This window comes from Ranitomeya imitator, chromosome 7 (assembly GCF_032444005.1).
Source record: "Ranitomeya imitator isolate aRanImi1 chromosome 7, aRanImi1.pri, whole genome shotgun sequence".
Classification (NCBI taxonomy): domain Eukaryota; kingdom Metazoa; phylum Chordata; class Amphibia; order Anura; family Dendrobatidae; genus Ranitomeya; species Ranitomeya imitator.
The window spans coordinates 195,300,181-195,314,674 of record NC_091288.1 but is presented as its reverse complement, the minus strand read 5'-3'; the positions used below and the strand labels follow the sequence as shown (position 1 = coordinate 195,314,674).

Here is a 14,494-nt window from a genome sequence, read left to right as displayed (position 1 = left end):
CAGCTAACCAGTTCTTGCTTAGTGTCTGTAGGAGGCACATGGGTCTGGTTCAGACCCCAACGTTTTTATTTTATTTTTACTTTTCTGTAAATTTTTATTTTTTTTAATTAACGGAGTGAAGGGGCGACGGATCCTTTCAAGGCTCCGATTTCCCCTGAATCATTAACAGGCGTGAACGCGGCGAGTATACCTCCCCGTACCCTCTCCTGCGACGTGGGAAGCCATGCCTGAGCTCACTTCAGGGGCGACGGTTCCTTCGAGTCCTGATCTCCCCACACCAGCAGCAGGCGACCACATGTCGCCTCCATGTATCCTCTCCTGGAGCCAGGCCTAATGCCGGACAACTGGCCCTGTTCCACAACAGAGAGCCCACTATGGCGTCCGTGCAGCCCCCACTACTTCACCACTGATTGAAAGCGGATGATGGAAGGAGGCAGAAAGTCTCTCTCCACCCCCCTGACTATGGGGATGGTGGATTAAGGGGGGAGTCCCACGACCAGCCACACCGCAACAGGTCTGCACCAGCTCTGCTACATCACCTCAAAATGTGAGTATGACTGGCAGGGGGGCTTACCCTGGCAGCGAGGGCGCATTTCTGGGGCTGACTCACAGTTTGGCATTTACAACGACTCTGCATGCAGTTTCCTTAAAGGCATCATGACATCGTCACGATCCAAGCTCCCAATAAGACTATTAGTTTTATCTAACTTGCAAAACCCGCGCCCTCACATACGTTCAGGAGCCCTCCATCGCCCCAATCCCAGTGTACCTAGTTCCCCTGAGGGGCTCCGTCAATGAAGCAATCCGTGGCTTATCTGGCCAAAAGAGATTGAATTCCTCTGTGGATCGGAGCGTTTAGCAGGTCTGATATAAATGGATCCTCTCCTACACTGGAGTCATCGGCTAGCAGGGGCCGCAAGTATTCTAGAACCGTACAAGCGTCTAGAAATCGGATCCGTGGTACGATTACCCGAGCAATCCTCGGGCCTTGGCGTCTGTTTCTCGCTCTCCCTCACCAGTGATTTGCAGAACGAGACTCTGAGTTTGAATTGGATTTTTCCCGGATCTGCACTCACCAGAGTTCCAGAAAGTGAGGGACTCGCTTATTGAGCCCGTCAATCAGACTCTAAAGGTTGACGAGGATTGCGGTTCTGTCCCAGAACACACAGTGCCCTTCAAGAGGACTAATCACCCTCATACAGCGTCTACCATTCCCCCGGAGGTCCGGGTTATACTTAACCAGCGCTGAGAACAACCTGTTAAACGTCTGAAGGGGCAGCCGCCTCTTGAGGCGTGGTACGCCCCCTGTTCTGATCTGTGGAAAGATTGAGGTGAACCCGCTAGTATTCATTTCTGTAGTCAGAATCCTATCCTGGCCGGATGGATCATCACCCACGGAGACTCTGACTCGCTCCGTCTTTGAGACCTCTGGTTCAGCATTATCCATCATGCTGTGGCAGGGGTAGCGAAGGCCATGATGTCCTGGTTGCCTTTTTGGAGGCAGTGCAGCACAGCTAGCCATCAGCGGCGGATGCCATCACGTTCAGAAGGCTTTTTTTTTTTTTATGGCTCATTGAATAGAAACCGGACTCTGTGTGCAAAAAAGTCTCTGACATCTCTTCCTTCCTTTAGAGTGAAGCTGGCTCACCTTGTCTCTGATGCTACGGGTGGAAAGAGCAATTCTTCTCCGCGGCAAGGCTTGGACAACCTTTTTTGGTGTCAAAATTTGCTACAGCCTATGCTCTCAGACTTCTGCACAAACGGCGCCTCGCAGATGTATTCTGCTAGCGCAACTTTAGTCAGTTGGTACATGGGGTTAGATCTGTGGTGTGATTCCCCACCCAGGGCCTGCTTTGGGGCGTCCCATGGTCTGTGTCCCCCAATGAGGCGATGGAGAAATAGGGATTTTTGTGTACTCACTGTAAAATCCTTTTCTCTGAGCCAATCATTGGGGGTCACAGCACCCACCCTGTTAATCTTTTGGCTTGCGCTTGGTTTTTCTTTAATCTAATATGAAGTTTATAATGTCCTACTGCTTTTGCACCGAACTGGTTCTCTGGGAGCCAGCAGGAGGGTGTATACTGCAGAGGAGGAGCGAACTCTTGTTGTTTCAACTTAGTGTCCTCCTAGTGGCAGCAGCATACACCCACGGTCTGTGTCCCCCAATGATTGGCTCGGAGAAAAGGATTTTACGGTGAGTACACAAAAATCCCTATTTTGACATTTTTTTGGTCTTGGATTCCAATAAAAAGTGGCTTTGTCAATGGAAAAATGAAAAATTATGGCTGATGGAAGGGGAGGTAAAAAATGGATTAATGCTAGGTTGTAAGGCACAATGTGAGACGCTAGGTGTTATATGTTAGATCTCGGCATAATACTTCTTTAAAGGGAACCTTCCACCAGGTTTTTGCTATATCATCTGATGTAGATAGAGACCCTGATTCCAACAGTGTGTCACTCAGTCTACTGGATGCAGCAGTCGTGGTACAATCAGAGTTTTCTCTGCTGTTGGTGTAGCAGAGCTCAGAAAGCTGAACCCGACCTCCCACACCACTGATTGGCAGCTTTTTATGTACATTGTATATTGACAGAAAGCTGCTTATCAATGATGGAGCTGTGTTTGGACCAGGATGGACAGGACAGCTAGTCTTGTAGTGATAATCTCCTTCTGATAAATCACTGATTGTATTGAAACAACAACACACATTTCAATAAGTGACACATCGTTCGCTGGAATCAGGGTCTCTGCCCCTGCTGCACTCACGTTATATAGGAAAAATCTGCTGACAGATTCCCTTTGTCTTCTGTCAGTTTCATCTTTGTGTGTTGTGTCCTGCAGATAAAGTCTCCCTTGGGGTCGCAGTCTCCTTCCTTCCGGCCCTACCTCCTGGCTCTTCTGACCCATCAGTCTAATTGGAGCACGTTACACCAGTGTATTAGCATCCTGCTGAGCAAACATCGAGAACAGAGGTGATTGCTGCTCTCCATATATACTGACGGGGTCTTGTGCCTGCACGAGATAAGTACTCGCTGACGGCCTAATGTGGTGCCATACCAATCCTTGCATGGTGAATTTCTGCCGTCAGGTTGCGACCGCTCTCCGGTCACAGTGCACTCACACTCACTATCATTAGTTGTGATTCATTGGTATTGCTGTCTTATGTCTTTGTGCAGTGCTAGCCTTGTATAACAAAAAAACAAAAAAATGTTGATTTTTTTTTTTGGGGGGGGGGGATTTTTTTTTTAATACCCAGGTTTGACCCATCGGCTTCTCTAGACTTTCTTTGGGCTTGTGTTCACATCCCACGTTTATGGCAGGGAAGAGACCAGCGCACCCCACAGGTACAGTATTCGAGAATATTTTGCAAGCACCACTTCTTAGGCCAAATTCTGGTGTCTGTGTGTCCAAGTATGGACCACGATGCACGGACCGGCTGCAGGTGTCCGGACCCGAACGCAACAGCCTCATAGTCATATATGAAGCTGTCACATTGTGGTCCGGAGACCCCCGAATAGTACAGCTGGGGCAAGTTACACCAGCAAAGCTGGAGAACAGAGCTGATTGCTGCCTTACATATTTACTTGTTAGGTCTTGTGCCAGCGCGGCCCTGTGTCTCGTGCCGTCGCGCCGCGGCCCAGTGTCTCGTGCCGTCGCGCCGCGGCCCATTGTCTCGTGCCGTGGTGCCCGGGGCCCATTGTCTCGAGCCGTCGCGGCGCCGCCCAGTGTCTCATGCCGTCGCGCCACGGCCCAGTGTCTCGTGCCGTCGCGCCGCGGCCCAGTGTCTCGTGCCGTCGCGCCGCGGCCCATTGTCTCGTGCCATGGTGCACGGGGCCCATTGTCTCGAGCCGTCGCGGCGCCGCCCAGTGTCTCATGCCATCGCGCCGCGGCCCAGTGTCTCGTGCCGTTGCGCCGCGGCCCAGTGTCTCGTGCCGTTGCGCCGTGGCCCAGTGTCTCGTGCCGTGGTGCCCGGGGCCCATTGTCTCGAGCCGTTGCGCCGCGGCCCAGTGTCTCGTGCCGGCGCGGCCAAGCCCAGTGTCTCGTGCCGTCGCAGCGTGGCCCAGTGTCTCGTGCCGGCACGGCCAAGCCCAGTGTCTCGTGCCGGCACATTGCTTCCCCCAACTCTGATTTTGGTCCACGTTTGTCTGAATTCTTCCCTATCATTATTCTTTTTTCCCCATACGTCTCGTTTCCCTCCTACAGAAGGGTCGCGAGGAGTTTGTGCTGCAGCTGAAAGCATCGGAGCTCATTTGTCTCGTGGATCTTATTATAACGGAGTCAGAAACCAGGAGCCAGGCGTCCGAGGAAACATCCTGCCCCCTAATTCAGTCTCGCCTGCCGCTGCTCATCAACTGCTGCCATGGGAGCCAGGAAAGCGTCAGAAAGGTTATGGAGCATTTAGCCAACTGCATAAAGCGGTGGGGAAACAGGTGAGCAGCAGCAGGGCGGTCGTGGCGGTGCCCTCTGTAAGCCGGAGCATTATCCCTCTGCCAGCCCTTCTTCTCGGAGTGTTATCCCGCCGTCGTGCTAAATTTTCCTCGGATTGTAGCATTAAGCAAACACATTTGTTACCTGATCCTCTCAATAGATTCTCCGCTATTACAAGCCTGATCTCAAAGGTCAGCGCAAATCCTCTAATGCAGCGTTTATCTCGCAGCTCTTTAGGGAAGCATTGCCGGGACTTCCTTCTGCAGCTTTATCTGCAGCTGCCGGAGATGATAACTCCAGTCCCCGAAATCTTACTGACCAGCGAAGGCGCGGCTGACAGCAGCAGCTGTAAGGTGAGGAACTGCTTACTCCATTACCCCAAATTCAGGTGTTGTGGTTTTTTACTATATATATATATATTTTTTTTTTTTGTAAAATACTCCTATCATCTGATGTTATGGCCTCAGGATATGGCACAACAATATCATCGGAGACGGTCTGATTTGTGGGACCCCGTAGACCCTCTAATGCTCCCTGTACCGTCAGACATCTTTACATAATTCGCAAGATATTGTGTAAAGTGATTTGTAGGTTGTCTACTTACAAACGACATGGTCTTCCATCTCGAAAAATGACATTCATAGGTGCCAGTCACCCAGCGTTTCCCTAGCAGCAGAAATGCCCAGACACGTTTCCGGAAGTGGGGGTGGTCCTTTTGTCGCTACAGGGAGTGGGGTGTAGTCCTTGTTGCCCTAGATGAAGTGGGGGGGGGTCCTTGTTATAGTACAGGTAGTGGGTGAAGGTCGTCATGTCGCTACAGGAAGTCGTGGGAGGTCAATGTCCTGCTACATGAAGTGGGGGACGGTCCTTGTCACTGTACAGGAAGTGGGGGATGGTCCTTGTCACTGTACAGGAAGTGGGGGATGGTCCTTGTCACTGTACAGGAAGTGGGGGGTGGTCCTTGTCACACTACAGGAAGTTGTGGGAGAGGTCCTTGTCTCTGTACAGGAAGTGGGGGACGGTCCTTGTCACTGTACAGGAAGTGGGGGACAGTCCTTGTCACTGTACAGGAAGTTGTGGGAGAGGTCCTTGTCACTACAGGAAGTTGTGGGAGAGGTCCTTGTCACTGTACAGGAAGTGGGGAGGTCCTTGTCACTGTACAGGAAGTGGGGAGGTCCTTGTCACTGTACAGAAAGTTGTGGGAGAGGTCCTTGTCACGGTACAAGAACTTGTGGGGGACGGTCCTTGTCACTGTACAGGAAGTTGTGGGGGACGGTCCTTGTCACTGTACAGGAAGTTGTGGGGGAGAGGTCCTTGTCACTGTACAGGAAGTTGTGGGGGAGAGGTCCTTGTCACTGTACAGGAAATTGTGTGGGAGAGGTCCTTGTCACTGTACAGGAAGTTGTGGGGGAGAGGTCCTTGTCACTACAGGAAGTTGTGGGGGACGGTCCTTGTCACTGTACAGGAAGTTGTGGGGGACGGTCCTTGTCACTGTACAGGAAGTTGTGGGGGAGAGGTCCTTGTCACTGTACAGGAAGTTGTGGGGGATGGTCCTTGTCACTGTACAGGAAGTTGTGTGGGAGAGGTCCTTGTCACTGTACAGGAAGTTGTGGGGGAGAGGTCCTTGTCACTACAGGAAGTTGTGGGGGAGAGGTCCTTGTCACTGTACAGGAAATTGTGTGGGAGAGGTCCTTGTCACTGTACAGGAAGTGGGGGGAGGTCCTTGTCACTGTACAGGAAGTTGTGGGGGACGGTCCTTGTCACTCTACAGGAAGTTGTGAGGGAGGTCCTTGTCACTCTACAGGAAGTGGGGGTGCTCTTCAGGTAATGGCGGGCTAGTCCTTGTGAAGCAAAATTAAGTGGGTCCTTGCTGCTCTACAAAAAGGGGGTGATGGGTCTTCATCTCTTTTCTTCTGCTCTCCAGTCTCTCAAACTCTACACAGGCATAAGAGAGCCTGGCTTCTGATCAAGGCAGGCAAGCTATTGGAGAATGACAGGAGTGATGCATGCTGGGAAGTGAGGGATAGTACGTTACAGCTCCTATAGTGCTGGCAAAATCCAGAAGGAGGATCCACCTAAGAGTGAATAACAAGTTTGTTTAAAAAAAATAAAATAAAAGTTTTGTCAGCTGAATTGCAAAGGGACAAAAAAAAGTAGCTGTTTTGGTATTAAAGCGTTAATTCTGAATGTTGGCACCACTGCTGTGGTATGCATCTGGAATATGGAGGTGGACGGGTCATTTCCTCAGCACATCATGGATCCACTGCCTGCGTTCCTGTACAGGTTAGCTGACAATCCCTGTCATGTTCACTTTTGGCCACGATTGCGTGTTTTTTGACTGCTGTGAGAGGTTACAGCTGATATAACGCTCTGCTTTCTCCACCCCGTTCCTGTCAGATGGATGCCCTTATACACCGCTTCATTAGACTTCTAGCCGACACCAGTGACTGCAAGGAGAGCCGAATGTCAGACGCCAACATGGCTTGCCGTAAGCTCGCTGTGGCACATCCCATCCTGCTGCTGAGGTATGCAGTACAGTTCAGAGCACCCATTTCTTTTCCTCCGTCGCTGCCGTGTTGGATAATTTTTAGACTTCCCATTTGTGTGGTCTAAAAATTATCCAGCATGAAAATATGTGCCCAACACTTGTCATAGGGTACTATGCATTACAACTGTTATATTCATAAAGTGAGGTCCCAGACGACCCGCTCCTACATTGGCAGATCTAGTAGGACTAGTGTGTGTGTGTGTGTGAGAGAGAGGAGGACTAAAGCTCTAGCGCCACCTATTGGATGTGGCAATCCTAAAAGTAATATTGAACCTTTAACAAGCCTTGCGATATGACTTTGGATAAAAGCCAAATTAGAATCTCAATTTGCAGACACATGTTGCCCCTCCTCAGTGTATGAAAGCCCTCTGACTGCACTGTAAGGGATTATGTGTCTCCTTGTGGAGAGTGGCAGGCCTGACATAAGTGTAAGGAGACTATTAGGGCATGCAATGCTTTTGCATACTTAATTTCCCAGAGGATCATTGAATGTGTATAAGTCTCCTTACACTGGCATGTCACTCTACCCAAGGAGAAATGTTACCCTTTAAATCCCAGTCTCATACAGCTAATTTCAGATCGCATGCTTTGCACTGAAGAGAAGCAACACCTGGAAACGTGTCTGCAAATTGAGATTTTGGTTTCGCTTTTATCCTAAGTCATATGGCAAGGGTCGATATTGACTTTGAGGATCGCTACTTCCAATAGGTGACGGTAAAGTTCGAGTCCTTGTCCTCTCGGAACAGACAATTTGCATATTGAGTTTCCCAGAGGAGAATTACATGGCCTATAAGTCTCCGTACCCTGGCATGCCAGACGTGTCACTCTCCACAAGGAGAAGCATTGCTTGTTGAATTCCAATGGAAAGGACGGGTACGTGATACTTGTGGATTGTCAGGTAAGTGCAAACATGACGTCATCAGTGTTGCTCGCCTGCAGAGGTCGGTGGCACTGGACAACCCCTTTAAAGAAGTTTTCCCTTTTTACATCGCCACTTTAGGGTTGGTGTAGGTCTGATCTCAGGGACTCCACCTGACCCTAAGAATGATGGGGATGCAGCATTGGTGCGACCTTTTTTACTGCACCATGTTGCATCCGGCGGTCATCATGTAGAGAACATTTAGAAGAAGATGGCGCACAACACCCGTGCTGTGTACCAGTCATCCCCAGAGGTTGGATCCCACTGGTTATAAAGTACAGCGTGGTATATCAAAAGGTTGAATTACTCTTTTTAATTCCTACGGTACGGGACTAAAACTATCCCGTTATGTATGAACCCGGTATCCCTTGCCCTTCCAGACATTTGCCCATGATCGCAGTTCTGCTTCACGGCCGCGTGCACTTCAACTTCCACGAGTTTCGGCAGCAAAACCATCTGACCTTCTTCACTCACATCTTGGGCATCATGGAGCTTCTTCAACCTCAAGTTTTCCACGGTGAATATCAAGAAGCCTTGTGGGACTGTCTCATCTCCTTCATCAAGCTATTACAGGTAGGCCCCGCTGCTTCAGATCCCAGCGCCACGGCTCGTCCTGCCGATCTGTACGGTGAGGATGAGCTGACGGCTAATGGCGTTATCTTCCATCTTCTGCGCAGAATTACAGAAAATACTCGCGGCAGCTGGGCGGCTTCATCAGCAAGTTTGTACAGTTCATAAACAAGTACATCACGTGTGACGCTCAGGCTGCGGTGTCCTTCCTGCAGAAACACTCGGACCCCCTCCAGTAAGTCATCGCCGTATTACTGGTCCTCCAGCTGTCAGGATATGCCTGGAGTAGTAGTATATGAGCTGTAGGACCGCAGGTAACAGACCCACTGCCTTGGGATGCTGTTACATGTGAAGCGGTTTCTGGCCACAGAACTATTGATAAGTGATCACTTGGTTATATATTTTCTTCCAGCGGTCTGTCATCTGAGAATAGTGACCTGACGGCCCTCAAGTCTCTCCTGGCGGGACTGAGCTTGCCCAGCAGAGGTGGGACCCTGGAGAAGAGCGCAGATGAAGAGAAAGAAGGTATGTAACATACACGCCACACTAATAATTTCCACCACTGGCCTTCCTACTGAGATGCCGCAAAAAGCCAAGAAATTCATAAGTTTTAGTTGTCCTCTGCCAAATGAGCCCGAGGGTGAAGCAAGCTAAAAACAAAACGAAAAACCTTCCTGACTACTGTTCCCGTGCAAAACCATTATCCACATATATTTTGTATTTTCACCAATATGAGCTGACTGGTGTGAAAAGTGGGTATTGGTAATATAGGAGCCCATCTCTGATAAATGTTGCATGAATCACATGCCGTGTCCCGTTTAATAATGGGCACGATCTCTGGAGATCCCTGGGGTTCCACCCCAATACCCAGGAATCTACAATAGGTCAAGAAATCGGCAGTTGATATCATGTAAGAAACTCTTGTAATGTTGTTTTTTCCTTGCTAAATGCAGGGATGATTTATAAGTAAGGCAATATGAGAGTTTTCGCTCCTCGGGGGCGGTCCATAGAGTAAAAGGAATTAAAGCAGAAACGCTGAACAGAAAAGATATTGCAGTTCTACAGGCTCCATTATTACAACCTGATGCCATGATGTAACTATAGGCCAATTCTCACGATTTCTGTATATTTCGTATTTGTTTTGGTCTTTGCTTTGGTACAGATGAACCGGCTGCAGGTTCGCTTCCCTTGGTCAGCGTGTCCATGTTCACACCTTTAACTGCCGCAGAGATGGCGCCTTACCTGAAGAGGATCTCGCGCAGCCACACCGTAGAGGGTGAGCATTACAAGAAGCTGCGCAGGGAGCTGTAACATGGTCCTATACACCTGAATGGGGCGGCACTACAGTCCCGGTACAGCCGAGTGCATCAGAACAGCGAAAAAAACAGAGAAGGGGATTCGGCTCCGATGTGGCGCCATGTCCCCTTCAGTCTCCGGATCAATGCAGTGGAGTGATTATGTAATTTAGCGAAATACCCTCCGTTTTTAAGTGGAGAATCGCACTCTCTGATTTACGTTTTCTACGTCTTTTTTTTCCTTAATGAGGACAAATGAAGCAACGACGGTAAGTAAAGAGTGTGACCGACATTTTTCTTTTCCGCCCACCATGTTTATGATTATGCACTTTGGTGTTAAAGGTGAACAGACGCCTTTAATTTAGCGGTCCCGAGACGTTGGTCTCGCCAGCAATCTTTTTTTTAAATTTTTTGTATTTTTCGGACATGGATTGGCTTGAAGACGTATTCGGCAATATGCTGCTGCGTCCCGTCAGCCACAGGCAAGGAAAACGTCTGATATTTCCGAACCTTTGGAAGAACACAGCAGTCTATATTTGTTAGAGAGACGTTTAGAAAGCGCCAAATCTAATTAAAGAACTCCCACGAGCGATCCAGATCTGCAGAGTTTTGACTTTTTTTTTTTTATTATTATTATTATTATTTAATGCACCTCGGTTACACTGCTGGTAATTCTGCCTCCACGGCTGGGGCCGCTTGCAATCTGATCAGTTGTTGAAAGCCAAAGCATTGCCCGAGGCGATGTGAGCCGTGCGGAGCCGGCAGCTGGGCCCCTTCTCCCAGGATCCATGCCGACCTGTCATCGCACTTCATTCTCGCTGCAAAAATGAATTGCTTGATTGAAAGACTGCGTCTCTACCCCGGCTGCTGATTGTGTCACGCTGACCCGGCTGCTCTGCGGCGTCGGCCTGTCATGGATTTATGTCGATGTCTCTTGGACTCATTTCCTTTTTTTTTTTCTCCTTTCTTCCAGACATCCTGCAGATCCTGAGCGACGTAGATGAAATGTCCATGCGTAGGCCTGAAATCCTGTCCTTCTTCGCTGTGAGTATGACCGGACCCCCTCCATCATTGTCTGATTCGGCCCGTTCCGCTTTTTTATCCGACAAGTCCCATAAAACCATATCGGAAGGATTGCACCTGTGTCCGATAAATCAATCCATATTACATTGCGTGCGATGTGACCAATGTGCTATGAAAACTGCAGCAAAGTCACCTCCTGTTAGGATCGATAACATGGCCGTCCGTATGTCAGAACGGGTAAGTGGTCGCACTTTTAATGCCCCTATACACATATGAGCGTTGGACGAGACCAGCTATACCTCTGATGTGTTTATAGTGCCTGACCCCTTTTGTTTACAAGGAAGATAAATCACTGCCAGAACTGTCTGGCAGCAGCTTTTTTTCTTTCACCATTAAACACACATGAATGCTCAGCTGAAAAAAAACCCATTCACTATTTCCAGTGTTGTCAGAGCCTGGCACAGACTGCTGGTCCTAAATGCCGCTCTGGACAAAAAGGGAGACTTGTAATAGGGAAACCTTTTTATTAGTTGCCAAAAATGCATTAATGGGGTTGTCTTGTGTTAACCTCCTCTTCCAGTGGTCCCTATTTGAGCAGAAGGACATTAAAATAGCGCCCTCTCCCGCCATGAGCCCGTATAAGCGCTCATAAGTAACAGTGACTTCTCTGACGGGTTATCCGGCATAGGTTATGACTTTAAGGGAATATGTCAGCAGGTTTTGTTATGTAATCTGAGAGCAGCATGCTGTAGGGGTGGAGACCCTGATTCCAACGATGTATCGCGTACTATTGTGTGTTTTTCTGTTTCAATAAAATTGATTTTATCAGCAGGACATTATCACTAGAGGACTAGGTGTCTCATGCCTCCCGGTGCAACCATGCCACTATCACTGATTGGCTGCTTTCTGACACTGTACACAGAAGCCTGCCAATCAGTGGTGTGGGCGGGGTTATACACAGCTCAGTATTCTGAGCTCTGCTAGAGAGAAAACTGTCATTGCATCACATCTGCTGCACCAAGGAAACGGAAGTGACACATCGCTGGAATCAGGGTCTCTATCCGTACATTATGTTGCTGTCAGATTACTTAGCAAGAAACAGCGGAAAGATTCCCTTTAAGACCCCATAAACCTGCTGAAACATGGGCACGACCTGCGGGTATCATGCAAATATGTTGTCGTAACATCATTGGCACCACTTCCCTTCAATGCAGAAGAGCGCGGCATCGCATAACCCTTTTAAATGCTCTGCTGTTTTTTTCAAATGAATGCCATGTAATTCTATACGTCTCTTGCAGTGTCCGCCTGCACACTTTAGGTTAAAGAAACCTGACCTGCGGTGATCAGCTGATCAATCTTCAGCTTAAGGGGTTGTCAGCACTAGGCAGCTTTTTTTTAAGGGTTAAAGGAGTCTTCCAGGTTTAGAAATAAACACAGCCCCACTCTTGTGTATAGGAAGTAGCTCCAATGGAGCTCGGCTGCAGCGCCGGATACAACCTCTGGACAGGAGTGGCGCTGTTTTTGTAGAAAAACAGCCACATTTTTCTACTCCTGGATGACCCCTTTAAAGCAGTCGGACACGATCCAGACCTGGCGTACTCAATAGATTTATTATCCAATCACGAGGATTTGTGGAATACAGTCGTCCTCGCCTGTGAAGTGATCAGTGTGTAACGTCCTCCACTCGCGGTATTCCTGGTGGGCTCGGCTCCTCTTATTTCTACAGCAGGGGGTGCTGCCATCTTGTTCCATACCAATAGGATATGTAACGAGGGAGCAGGACGCGCGTCGGCTCGTCTGTGACCTTATGAACCCTGTAGGGGGGGGGGAATCAATGTTGTACGCTGCGCTTTCATTATTGAAGATCTGCTGAGAGTCGCACGCCTCTTTCTTTTCTTTCGCAGAGTGATTTTCAGAGACTTATGAGCTCCGCCGAGGAATCGTGCCGCAATCAGGCCTTCACCCTGGCCTTACGCGCCATTCAGTGCAATCCCAGGTGAGAGCCGCAGCTTTGTTTTCGGAGCGTTTGCCTTTACTTGTCTTCTTTCCCGTTAGCTCTCGTGTGGAGCGCAGTCCTCAGCTGCAGTCACACGCGCGGTCGGAATCTTAATAATGGGAATTACTCAATTTCCACTCCATCCTCAAAAATGACGCCCGCACAAATCCGCTACAAGGGCTGCCCTATAGAAAACCCTTCTGCAATGTTAGCCTGGACTGACGACTTTTTTTTTTTATTTCACACGTTCACTTTATGAATTGGGCACAAACTATGGAATGGATGCAGTAATTGGCGCAGACATGCAGATCTTCATACTCTTTCAAAGCTTGGTCGGGCTCAAAAGGTTAAAGGGGACGATCAGTGTTTGCAGCAGCGCCTTCTAGAACCCACGGATGGAGACAGCAGGTTCTGGGCGTCTGCTCCCCCCTTTACCTGCTTTGTCCTACCCCCCCTTTACCTGCTTTGTCCTAGGTATTTGGTCTTAGATGGCTTTGCTGATTATATGTGTTCTGACTGGTGTCAGCGCCGACTTCCTCCAATGTGCAGCCACTTAAAGGGCTTGTACCAACGTCAATATGACACCGATCTCTGGAGGTCTAACCACTGGGACCCCCACTGCTCGTGGCTCCAAAAGGGTCCAATGAGCATATGCCGTCATCTCTTTTCATTCTCTGAGCTCAGCTTTCAGGATACCTGAGACGACCCCATAGAGAAGCTGCCCATGCTCGACCTCTGTAGAGCCCCATTTTCAGGATCGGTGGGGATCCTAGTGGTAGGACTCTCCCCCCGCGATCAATCATTTATCCCCTACCCATTGATCACAGATAGCTTATTAACTTAATATAGACCCTAATGATGTCCCTCTTTTCTGCATCCAGCATTGCAGCCGACTTCCTTCCTACCTTCATGTATTGTTTGGGCAGCAGGGACTTTGAAGTAGTCCAGACGGCGCTGAGGAATCTTCCCGAGTACACACTTCTCTGCCAGGGTGAGTTTACTCTTTTTTTATGTGATTTTGTACCGATAATGGAATTACAAGGCTTGAGTAGATGCGGTGCTGGTGCAGCGCTCTGACCCCTCCTGAATTTTCCCCGCGCAGTGGCATACCCCCCCAGCCAGGGAAGTCTAGCCAGTCCCGTGCTGATTACCGCTATGTTAGCACCCACTTTCATGGGCGGATTTGTTCCCCATATTATATAGTACTTGGCTCTCAGTTCTCTCTGTCTCTGCAGAACACGCGGCCATCCTCCTGCACAGAGCCTTCCTGGTGGGCATGTACGGACAGATGGACACCAGCCCTCAGATCTCCGAAGCATTGAAGCTCCTCCACATGGAGGCCATGGTGTAAGAGCACGACGAGGACAACAGTGTGATGAGAAAACGTATTGTCGTGTAATTAGTTTTTATATTAAAATCGTTTCTGACTCCACCGTAACGATTTATTAATTGCTCTCTAACTTTGTCCTTGGGGGGGGGGGGGTCTCAATTTAATAGTCCTATAGCATCAGTCTGAAAACGCGCCAACCCCCCCAAAAACAAATTCCCTACACACATTGAGCTCGTTGGTTTTAATCCACAGTCCTCCTCCAGTATTACAAGGCGACAGCGTTATCCACGGAGCCACGCGACCCCAACTTATTTACAGCCTTTATTAGACGGTGAGTGCCGATCATCAGACAACATCGCTGGCAGGACCAGTGACCAGGACAATTCA

General features: G+C 49.1%; 1 protein-coding gene across 1 annotated transcript in view; it reads left to right on the top strand.

Annotated features, from left to right (window-relative positions):
• The window catches only part of INTS1 (integrator complex subunit 1), a 69,621-nt gene extending 55,412 nt beyond the window's left edge, over positions 1 to 14,209 (top strand). Inside the window, exons 36-48 of the mRNA XM_069734319.1 lie at positions 2,840 to 2,970; positions 3,255 to 3,342; positions 4,202 to 4,428; positions 4,656 to 4,779; positions 6,824 to 6,951; positions 8,274 to 8,466; positions 8,571 to 8,698; positions 8,876 to 8,988; positions 9,626 to 9,739; positions 10,732 to 10,802; positions 12,686 to 12,777; positions 13,659 to 13,768; positions 14,013 to 14,209. Of these exons, the coding sequence (XP_069590420.1) occupies positions 2,840 to 2,970; positions 3,255 to 3,342; positions 4,202 to 4,428; positions 4,656 to 4,779; positions 6,824 to 6,951; positions 8,274 to 8,466; positions 8,571 to 8,698; positions 8,876 to 8,988; positions 9,626 to 9,739; positions 10,732 to 10,802; positions 12,686 to 12,777; positions 13,659 to 13,768; positions 14,013 to 14,128 (1,635 nt within the window). The 3' untranslated portion in view covers positions 14,129 to 14,209. The remainder of the gene's footprint in view (positions 1 to 2,839; positions 2,971 to 3,254; positions 3,343 to 4,201; positions 4,429 to 4,655; positions 4,780 to 6,823; positions 6,952 to 8,273; positions 8,467 to 8,570; positions 8,699 to 8,875; positions 8,989 to 9,625; positions 9,740 to 10,731; positions 10,803 to 12,685; positions 12,778 to 13,658; positions 13,769 to 14,012) is intronic.
• Positions 14,210 to 14,494: the final 285 nt, after the last annotated feature.